Source organism: Myxocyprinus asiaticus, chromosome 3 (genome assembly GCF_019703515.2).
Source record: "Myxocyprinus asiaticus isolate MX2 ecotype Aquarium Trade chromosome 3, UBuf_Myxa_2, whole genome shotgun sequence".
NCBI lineage: Eukaryota > Metazoa > Chordata > Actinopteri > Cypriniformes > Catostomidae > Myxocyprinus > Myxocyprinus asiaticus.
This window is the reverse complement of record NC_059346.1, coordinates 59,184,912-59,196,897: the sequence shown is the minus strand read 5'-3', so window position 1 is coordinate 59,196,897 and position 11,986 is coordinate 59,184,912. Positions and strand designations below refer to the sequence as shown.

General features: G+C 38.7%; 1 protein-coding gene across 6 annotated transcripts in view; it reads right to left on the bottom strand.

Annotated features, from left to right (window-relative positions):
* Positions 1–4,937: 4,937 nt before the first annotated feature.
* The window catches only part of LOC127426041 (disks large homolog 4-like), a 201,325-nt gene continuing 194,276 nt past the window's right edge, over positions 4,938–11,986 (bottom strand). For 4 of the 6 annotated variants that reach the window (XM_051672537.1, XM_051672528.1, XM_051672513.1 and 1 more), the window contains one exon: positions 4,938–11,818. In XM_051672537.1, coding sequence (XP_051528497.1) covers positions 11,617–11,818 — 202 coding nt within the window. In that variant the 3' untranslated portion in view covers positions 4,938–11,616. The remainder of the gene's footprint in view (positions 11,819–11,986) is intronic. The other 2 variants (XM_051672520.1, XM_051672551.1) reach the window with 1 other exon arrangement.

Below are 11,986 nucleotides of genomic sequence, written 5' to 3'. Positions count from 1 at the left end.
ACACAATGTTATAATGTGAGGGTCAGTGCTCAAAATGAAATGTCAGAATCACAAGTATCGCTATTTTGAGATCATTTTGCTCTGCTCTGTTGTAAACAAATCAGAGTTTTCATCCCATATCTCTGCACAAGTTTGTTAAATAGCATGTTTTCATTGCTTGCTCTATCTGTTTCTCCTTGACCCCCTTTCTCCTATTTCAGCCTTTCTCCTATTTTATTCTGCAATCATGCCCCTCTGTCTGTTCCATTCACATTTAGTGTGACTGAAAGGCATGACCCAAAGCTTTCTGACAGCCATAGCTGATAAATAAAGCAATTGACAGTCTCAGTGCTTCCTCAGGTAAGACCCTACACACACACACACACACACACACACACACACACACACACACTTGCACGCCAACCCGTCCTTCACACATTTACTGTGGGGATGTGTAATCTCACCAAATGATTTAATGATTTCAAAGCATTCCTACAGCTGTAATCATGCAAACACACACACACACACACACACACACACACACACCTAGGGAGGTTTGCATGATTATAAACATGTGGTAGATGATTTACCGTGTTTCACAAAATACACTGTTTGCATGATTTGCTTTCTGGCTAATCACGTTTGACCATGCTGTTAGGAATGAAAGCCACATTTTCTCAGATAATTTGTTGTGTCTGATGCCCTGAGGGTAAGCTCTAGCTATGAAAAACACTCACACACAGGTTACTGTATATCAGGGCGTTAAGGGAGCATCTTTGTTGTTTAACTTCCTCACAGGAAGAGGGTGCAACCCCCTTAGTTGATGGAGACTGTGTTCGGAATGGAATTGTACCTTACTACTTAATGAATTTTGCACTGTATACACTGTTTATTACCTACTATTTTAGAAAAATAGTACACGAAACAGCATAATTCCATGATAAACATTTCAAAGAGACCTCACTAAGTTATCCAAATGACCCCATTAAGTTGCATTTTTAATACAAGTTTATGTCTTAACTTTTGGCAATACGATCAAATCATGTGTCAAAAAAAAGAGATGTTAAAAAACACGGTTGAGATTATGGTTCATTTATCACATGGGAAATGGAATGTCAAGTCAAGCACATTGCATTGTGGGATACGGTAGTCTATTCCATATTCCACATTTAGGCAAATGAAGTTGGTCATCCGGGTATTCTTTGCATACTATGGAGAGCAAACATAATATACACTGTAGAAATAGTAAGTGTACTATGGAAGTGTGGTACTCCAAATACTATACATGACTATACATGAGCTTTCAAGAGAATGTAACTTAGCAAGTTGTGATTGAGGTTAAAACAGAATTCAGAACGTTAGTATTTTTGTCTAGGCCACTGTTAATACTATTAGATAAATACAGAATTCAATTAATTTGCCATTTTAAACAGAAGTCTGGAAAGTTCTGAACAGTTGAAGTTTGCAGGGAAATTGTTTGGATACGTGGCTCGAGACACCCACCTGCTGGCTGGTACATAGAGAAACTTTCAAGTGCATCTGGGAAGCTAATCTGTTTGAGTATGCCATGCATGCATTCGGAAACAAAATACAGAAGAAGCCAAACTTAAAGGTAGTGTAAGTGGTTTTTGTATAAAATAACGTCCCTATTACCTGAAATTGATGTCATAAAATATAACAATTGTCTCTGGAACAGCTATTAAACAGCCTGGGGATATATTGACTACTTTTTTTAGCCTAAGTAGTCAGTCCTTCTGCGTGTTCACATGTCAGCCCATATATGGTCAAAAGGAAACTGAGAGCACCAGTCTCAAAGTTGTGAAAATGCTAGTTTGCTACCATTGCTTTTGACAACTATCCTTGTGCAGTTGAAGTCAGAAGTTTACATACACTTAGGTTGAAGTAATTAAAACTCATTTTTTAACCACTCCACAGATTTAATATTAGCAAATTATAGTTTTGGCAAGTCATTTAGGACATCTACTTTGTGCATGATATAAGTAATTTTTCCAAAAATGTAGATTGTACAGACAGATTGTTTCACTTTTAATTGACTATATCACAATTCCGGTGGGTCAGAAGTTTACATACACTAAGTTAACTGTGCCTTTAAGCAGCTTGGAAAATTTCAGAAAATGATGTCAAGCCTTTAGACAATTAGCCAATTAACCAAATAGGAGGTGTACCTGTGGATGTATTTTAAGGTCTATCTTCAAACTCAGTGCCACTTTGCTCGACATCATAGGAAAATCAAAAGAAATCAGCCAAGACCTCAGAAATAAAATTGAGGACCTCCACAAGTCTGGTTCATCCTTGGGAGCAATTTCCAAATGTCTGAAGGTACCATGTTCATCTATACAAACAACAGTATGCAAGAATAAACACCATGGGACCACGCAGCCATCAGAATGCTCCAGAAGGAGATGCATTCTGTCTCCTAGAGAAAAGTGTAAGAACAACAGCAAAGGACCTTGTGAAGATGCTGGAGGAAACAGGTAGACAAGTATCTATATCCACAGTAAAACGAGTCCTATATCCACATAACATGAAAGGTTGCTCAGCAAGGAAGAAACCACTGCTCCAAAACCACCAAAATAAAGCCAAACTGCAGTTTGTAAGTGCACATGGGGACAAAGATTGTACTTTTTGGAGAAATTTCCTCTGGTCTATTGAAACAAAAATTGAACTGTTTGGCCATAATGACCATCGTTATGTCAAAAGGAAACTGAGAGCGCTAGTCTCAAAGTTGTGAAAATGCTAGTTTGCTACCATTGCTTTTGATAACTATCCTAGTAATGTACTTGGCCTGTACAAGGCCAGTGTAATTGTCTGGGTTTACTGACATCAGATTGCTAGTTTATTTTTCTTACCTGTTCCATCTCAGAATATAAAGGTCTCCATATGTGTCGCTGAAAACAGGGGGCGTGTCTTGTGGAACAAATCCTTCCTGTAGCTAACATCGCTTATTGCCGACTCCACTTAAAGGCTGCATTTAGAATAGAATACTAGCGTACGGCATACTGTGTAGTTTATACTGTGTACTGCCCTCTATTTATTATAAAAAATTGTATGTGAAGTAGAATGCAAAGCTATCCATTTGAAAACATGCTACATTGTGGTCACATGACCTTATCACATTGTACACTGATGAGCCAAAACATTAGACGTGTTCGACTTGATGCAGTGCTGTGCAGACCGATCGGCGCTGGACTTGAAGCAATGCATTTCGGTTAAAAATGTTGTCCGACTTGAACCGGCACCACAGCCACGTTACCGTTACATATGCTATCAAAGTACCACGAGAGTGATTTGAAAGCAGTCGGCTGGCGCAGCCCCTGCAGTTGCTCCAGAGGAGCTGCACGAGCTCTGATGATGACACAGCTTATTCACGATTGGCCAGACTCACAACATGACAATGGTTACACGTGTTTCATGGGCTGCTTTCGCAATAGCATACTTCACATACTACTCTTACTACTTCTGCTATGTCAGTCTAAGGCAGAAATAAGAGTAGTCTGGTAGTACAGTATGCCATTACTGGTCTGAACAGACAGAAGGTCTACTGTGGCACAAGTCACAGAAAATTTTAATGATGGTTACGGGAGGAATGTGCCACAACACACAGTGCATTGCACCCTGTTGCGTATGGGGCTGCATAGCCGCAGACCGGTCAGAGTGCCCATGATGACCCCTGTCCACTGTCGAAAGCACGTACGAGCGTCGGAACTGGACCTTGGAGCAGTGGAAGAATGTAGCCTGGTCCTATGAGTCCTGTTTTCTTTTACATTACATGGACAGCCGTGTATGCGTGCGCCATTTACCTGGGGAAGTGATGGCAACAGGATACACTGTGGGAAGATGACAAGCCGGTGGAGGGAGTGTGATGCTCTGGGCAATGTTCTTCTGGGAAACCCTGGGTTCGGCCATTCATGTGGATGTCAATTTGACACGTGCCACCTACCTAAACATCGTTGCAGACCAGGTACGCTTCTTCATTGCAATGGTATTCCCTGATGGCAGTTGCCTCTTTCAGCAGGATAATGCGCCCTGCCACACTGCACACATTGTTCGGGAATGGTTTGAGGAACATGATGAAGAGTTCAAGGTGTTGCCCTGGCCTCCAAATTCCCCAGATCTCAATCTGATTGAGCGTTTGTGGGATGTGCTGGACCAACAAGTCCGATCCATGGTGGCTCCACCTCGCAACTTACAGGACTTGGAGGATCTGCTGCTAATGTCTTGGTGTCAGATACCGCAGGACACCTTCAGGGGTCTTGTAGAGTCCATGCCTCGGCATCACGTGGAGGACCGACAGTATATAGGCAGGAGGTCATAATGTTTTGGTTCATCAGTGTATACTGTGTACTGCTCTTTATTTATTATATAATATATATATATATATATATATATATATATATATATATACATATGTGAAGCAGTATGCAATGCTAAACATCTCAAAACATTGTACATTGTACACACAAGACCTCATCACAATATATGTTTAATTCTAGCGTTCAGCTATCATCTCGAAAGTAAATACTTGTTTTGCATTTTTAGTCCAATTTTAGCAGTCCGATTAGATAATGAGCCAAGAAGGAAATGTGAAAAAGCAATGTAGGAATTCTGGTTCATTAATCACACTATGGAAGGCCAAGGTGAGGGCATTTTATGGTGGCATACAGTATTTATCATAGTTGTATACAGTATGTTTTGGCAGATGTAGTACTGTAGGTAATTTAGGTATTCTATGCACACAGAAGAATTGCATACTATGCACAGTATATATACTGCAGAATTAGTATGAGTACTCTGCATGGCATACATTATCTCAGGCAGTCTGCTCTGTTGTATACTGGATTGTTTAGCATGGGAATTCCATACAGAAAATTGCAAAAAAATACAGGTAGCATGCTATTAGCCATCCACTCCAAAACAAAAGCTTCTACAGAACAGTCTTTAACATAATAAGTTTTTATTATTTTTGTAGCTAATTTACAACAAGCATCTCACTGAAATTAAACATTTTTATAGTCCGATACTGTCATTGGTAAATCTCTCTTTAAAGATAAATAATTTAAATATACTTTTGCATCATATGGCATTGTTGTATTTTCATAATTCTTTTAAAATAAAAGCAGTATGTTCAATCTGTTGAGGATAATTAGAATAATGTTATGGCAAATACAAATCGATAAAATACATTTGATTCTTTCAAATAAATAAATAAATGTGAACTCATAATTCATTCTAGTTATAGATAAGTCCTATATTTCTCTTGGTAATACATTGTTTAATGTGTGTGTGTGTGTGTGTGTACATCTGTGCAGGTGTATTTGTTTCCCCAAATCATATAGAAAGCAATATACACTCACCGACCACTTTATTAGGTACGCCTGTTCACCTACTTATTCATGTAATTATCTAATCAGCCAATCATGTGGCAGCAGTGCAATGCCTGACGTGGTCTTATACTGTTGTAGCCCATCTGCCTCAAGGTTTGACATGTTGTGCATTCAGAGATGCTATTCTGCTCACTGCAATTGTACAGAGTGGTTATCTGAGTTACAGTAGCCTTTCTGTCAGCTAGAACCAGTCTGGCCATTCTCCGTTGACCTCTCTCATCAACAAGGCGTTTCCGTTCACAGAACTGCCACTCACTGGATGTATTTTGTTTTTGGCACCATTCGGAGTAAACTCTAGAGACTGTTGAGCGTGAAAATCCCAGGAGATCAGCAGTTACAGAAATACTCAAACCAGCCCGTCTGGCACCAAAAATTATGCCACGGTCCAAATCACTGAGATTTTTTCCCCATTCTAATGGTTGATGTGAACATTAACTGACCCGTATCTGCATGATTTTATGCATTGCACTGCTGCCACACGATTGGTTGATAAATGCATGAATACTGTAAGTAGATGTACAAGTGTTCCTTAAAGTTGTCGATGAGTGTATGTTCTTATTTTTTATTACTTTTGTATGGCCAATAATATAAGTAGGAAAACATATTTAAGGGCTATGTTTAAAATAGTATCAATGTGTTAAATGCGTGCAAGTATATTTTTTTAAAATTCACAGTAAATTTAAATTTTTGTGCAGCCCCACTTTGGAAACCAAAGCAAAAGCGCTTGTCTTCACATGAAACCCAGATGTAAACAAAGCAGTAAACAACTGAATAAACAAACAAACAACCCCTTGAGGAAAACAAGTATATCAAATCCATAAAAAAAGAAATAAAAAAAGAAAACGTCAAGGAAATAAATTGCCACTGCACTCCAAACACACTCAAACATCGAAATTTCAACGCAAAAATTAAAAAGAAATGAAGCGAAAGTAAAAAAGCCACCAGTTCGCCCTCTCTCATTCTTTCTCCTTTTTCTTCGTTGCCAGAAATCATAGTGTCTGTTGCATCAATCATCTTTCCTTTTAATAAGTGCAAATATTTCACTCCTCTTATTAGTCTTTCACAAAAATTGTGTCAGCTTTCATTTCAAATGGATTGGAATAACCTGGAATAGATTGTTCACAGTCTGTTTAAACCATCACAGTTCACGACACTGATTTACATAAAGAAATCATCAAATTAATCAAATGCATCAGTCGAAACCGAATCATTGGACTGTGTTATGAACAAACTGTGATGTTCGTCCTTGTGTTAGTCCTTGGAGAAAGCACTGCATCGATTTTTACAGCATCACTGTCATGGCACAAAAAGGGCAAAAAAGCCAATTTATTGTTCTTCCTTTCTCATGTCGGCTGGGGTGGATGTTGGAGCTACAGTGGCCCCAAAAAGTATATGGACGCTTTAGCCACACCTAAAAAATATATTTGCTTTATATAACAAAATACCAAACGAAGTGGCAATTATTTTTAAATAAAGGTAAGCACAAGCACACAATCTCACAAATGATCGATATGTTTTAAATGATAAAACAATAGAAATACTGTTTAAAATGAAGATACACATTATTTGTGCACTTTCTGGTTATCAAACATTAACAAAGTTAATACACCTGTGGTTACTCTGATAGGACACCTGTGAGAACCTGAGGGGAACTGACCTTCAATACATCCACTAGAAATCGCTTGGAGACTAATTGACTACAAGTCATTGCAAAAATGACTCAAAAAATGAAGTTAGTTCTGACAAAAGCTTTAGCATTATTTGTTTGCAGGTGCCACTTGGTTTGATATTTTGTTATCCAATGCAAATACATTTTAAGCGACTTACTGTATGTGTCCAAAAGTTTTTGGACCAATGTATGTCAAGCCTCGCAAAAATTGTTTACAAGTGAGCTCTGAGAAGGATAATTAGTTGGAGGCAGGCAAATTGGTAGCTTAGCCAAGCTAAACTCTCTAGCTGAACCTACTATCATATTCCAATAAAACAACAGCTTCAAGACCAGCTCCTCTTCACCTTTTTGATGGCAAAGTAATCAAAACGGCAATAAACTGGTGCAATGTAACTGATGTCTACTGATTGGATGTTGAGATGCATCTACAATTCCATTACAATAGTCAATTATAATCTGATATACAGCATAAAACCAGTGTAAAACGCAACATTTTCCTGATAGTACGTGTGTGTGTATGTAAATGTGTGTGCAGAGTTTATAGATGTGCTGAATGAATGGTCATTAAGGCTACGATCACACCGCAGATAAATGTGGCCCAAATGTTATTAAATATGGGACAATAGGCATCCCACATGGGACCTCTTCATTTCAGCCAAAATACAGGACAGTTAGAAACCTTACGTGACGGTGGGGTGTTATATATTATTGCTATACAGATGCCTTCAATGTGGGACGTTTCACCGCCAGACAGCCTTGAGTGTTTCTCTGTTTAAATACAGGATAAAAGGCGTCCCGTACGGGATGTTTTCATTTCAGCCAAAATACAGGACGTCCCAGCTAATACAGGACAGTTGCCAACCCTACACAATGGTGGGGTGTTAAACCATTTTACTATACAGATGCCTTCAATATTGGACGTTTCGCTGTCTGACCATCTTGATCGTTTCGCCAATTAAATATGGGTCAATAGGCGTCCGCATGGGACGTCTTTACTTCAGTCGGCAGGGTGTTGTACTTCATTACTTAAATACGGGACACTTAAAAATACTTCACTGCTTAAACACTAGACACTAATTGTCCGATACAGGACGTCTTCATTTAGGCCAAAATATGGGACAGTTGCAACCCTACACGACGGCAGTGTGTTACATCTCATTACTATACAGATATGTTCAATACAGGACCTTTTGCCGACTGACCAACTAGAGCATTCCACAATCTGTATACAGGACAATAGGCGTCCCATAGGGGATGTCTTTACTTCAACCAAAATACAGGACAGTTGGCAGCCTCATGCGATGGCAGGTGTTATACTTCATTGCTACACAGATGCCTTCAATACAAGACGTTTCACCTCCGACCGTGTCAAGCGTTTCACCGCTTAAATACAGGACATCTTCATTTTGGCCAAAATACGGGATGGTTGGCAACCCTACGCAACGACGGGGTGTTATACCTCATTACTATACAGATGTGTTCAATACAGGAACTTTTGCTGACTGACCATCTTGATTGTTTCACCATTTAAATATGGGATAATCGGTATCCCCTACGGGACGTCTTCACTTTTGCCAAAATACGGGACAGTTGGCAACCCTATGTGATGGCAGTGTGTTAAACTTCATTACTAAACAGATGCATTCAATACAGAATGTTTCGCCATCCGATTATGTCAAACATTTAGGTGCTTAAAATGTTGAAAACGGGACTTTTCACCGACTGACCATCTTGATTGCTTCGCCAATAAAATACGGGACAATCCGCGTCCCCTACGGGACGTCTTAACTTTTTCCAAAATACGGGACAGTTGGTAACCCTATGCAATAAATTATAATAAATATAATATATCATTGCCAGGGTATTGCCCAATTCAAATTTTGGGCACTTCGCTTGCGGTGTGAACTTAGCCAATCAGCACAAATGCCAATGAGAACTGAACTGAAATCCAACAATACGTATGTAAAAATGACCAAATATTTGATGTTTGAAGCTTTTTGATAATTTACCAATGACTTCATGATATAAGCATGGCAGAAACTGGTTCCATTATGAGTAGATTATGGAAGAACACATGCCGAGGATCCTGATATTGCACATTAAAGAGCAGCCTGGAGTCATTATGTTTGAGAGCGGCACGCTCAGGGAACAAATCCAACCGAGCGAATTAATTTCATTTAAAAGGAAAACATCAATAGGGCTATTGCAAGAAGTCCCAGATAAAAGAAGGCAAAAAATGTCTGTTTGCACATGTCTAAATGGGCATGTTTACATGTGAGCACAAGAAAATCAAAGAAAACATAAATCCGAATATATGAAGCTAGTGGATTTTCCTTGATGTACAGAATGAAATTCACTGTCTGCATTTTCTCCACTGTCATCTAAACCCTTCCTTTTTTTCCATTCACTGTGATGATATAGCTGCAAAATGTAAAAGTGAAGTGTGTAATTTCTGCACCGCTGGAGTCACCAAAAGAAATAGCAAAAATAATATTTCAAACAGTTTTCCCGAAAATTCCCCATGTCTGCCATTGGTCAAACAAGCAGACAGTCCCGCCCCAAACTCACATCATTGGTTGAAACACTGTTGCTGTTGGGGGCTGATCAGGATGCTCAAACAAACAGAGCAATTTTTGGAAAGTTTACACTTTTGGGGGAAATCAACCTACAAATTCATAACTCATAGTTATCTCTGCATATTAAGATGTGATAGGAGAAAGTATTTTAACATCGAAAAAAAAATTGCACACTTCAGCTTTATGGGGAACATTCGAAGGACAAACATCTTGTTTTGTCAACTCGGTCCTTCTTGGATGTCAAGGAGCACAAATCAAGCTCTTCTTCGCATCAAATGACTAAAAGAAATGAAACACCCTTAATACTGATAACTGGGTGACTGAGTAAATGTCAGTCTCTGAGTTGTAACATCTTTGATATTGAATATTTTCAGAGCATTATTAATACTGATAAATATACTTTCATTCCATTCAGTTCAATTCACCATTAGGATTGTAAAACAAGCTCCTTTAATTAGGAATTGCTCTTGAATGTCTCATTCCAGTAAAAGCCAAGGTGGTCGCTCTTCCCTCTCGATTTGTCTCTCATTCGGAGAGAGAGAGAGGGAATCTGAATATACAAAATTTCTTTGTAGCATCCCTGTTCATAAAAACAGCTCACTAATCCTGTGGAAGAGGATGTTATTGAGAGAGAAAGAGAAAAGTACTGAGAGAAAGACTGAGATAGGAAGTGAAAAGCAGAAACAGGAAGTTACAAAGCTGGATGAGGAAACTGGAGGCAGGTGCAGCTCCTATGCTGTTCCACGCCATCATTTCCTGTTGCCTCCTTGATTTCTTCCTCTCTTTTAATTTCTCCCTCTCTCTCTCACTCTCTCTCTCTCTCCCTCTCTCTCTCTCTGTCCGTTTTCGTGAGCCCTTCAAGTCAGAGCTCCACAGTCCAGGGCAGGTAGGCCAAATGGTGACTGGATAAGGTGGTTCGGCTCTGGGTTGGCACTCACAGACGCTCCCTGGTGGGAATCCAGATATAAGGCCATGACTGCTCCTCAATCACAGTTTTCACTTTGTGATAAACCTCCTCAAAACTGTCACCCTCCACAGTCGCTGTGATACAGGGAGAGAGCAACAAAAAAATGCAATTAGTATTTACAGAAAATACATTTAAATAAATATAACTTTAAATGAATATTCTGGGTTTAATCGTTGGCTCAACAACCATAATGCTAGAAAATAAATAGCTTCTACTCAGAAATGTATTACATTTTTAGCATTACTTAATTCACGTAAATGTGTACAACACAACCTATTAATTATAAGGTGAACTTAGAGTGATACATACAGTAAAAGAATAACTGTGAATTCCTAGAACTTCTTTGGCTTAAAAATCCATAAAATTAAGATTTAAGCGATCAAGTTCAGAACTGAGGTTGTGTGGAATACCTGTAAGCCCTTGCACTTGAACAATTTAAGCACATTTGTTTGGTCAAAAGGCATTTAATTGGTTGTTATTATGAATTCATTGAGATTTTAGCTCTTTTTGTATTATTGATGTTGTTTTGTGTAAAGCCACCATTAGGGTGATTAGTGTTCCCTTTGGTGAAGTCAGATCCTGTTCAATCCATGTAATTTTTCCTTTCATATGTGAATTTGTGTAGCTGAAGTGAAGCTTTCTCTGCACTTCTATGGGCAATCCACTGTTAAATGACTGACCTCAGTCATTATTTTCTTTTGAGCCTATTAAATTAAGTTGAAACAATAATATCAAAGTTGAAACAACATGCTATTAGTTGTTAAATCTTATTCGTGTGCCATACCTATTTAAGTAAATAAAGTTAAATTAACAACAAATTAACATTAAGACATTTGTGTATAACTAAGGTGAAACGAGGTGCTAACCCTCTTTCAAATGAAAGAAACTGTGAACACTTTTAACCATCTTAACTTTAGTTTAAGTGTAGTGGGAAAGGCCTAAAAGTGTAGTAATCTCAGCTCAGTTTAACACATCTACAATATCCATTTTAAAGTCAATTCAGAAGATTTTCCTACACAGTCAGCACAGAAAAGGCGAAAAAGTACACAGATTCCATGCTGGCCCTGTAATTAGTAAATGTGTCAGTTTTCCTCCAGCACACAAGAGGGCAGTGTATGGAACAGTCTTACCAGAGAAGCACTCCATGAAATCTTGCTCCAGTTTAATAGCGCGGTCCATGCCTTTCCTGGCCTGTTCCTCAGTTAGACGTGTGTTTATCTCGCTAGATAAAACATCAGAGATAACAGGAGTTGTCAATTTCAGCTGTGAATATGTATTTAGGTCTTCATATCACATACTGTACACTGAGGAGTATTGTTTTAAAGTCAACATTAAACAGAATTCACAACCCATTTTACTTCCGTAATGCAACATATTTCTAAGCAAAACA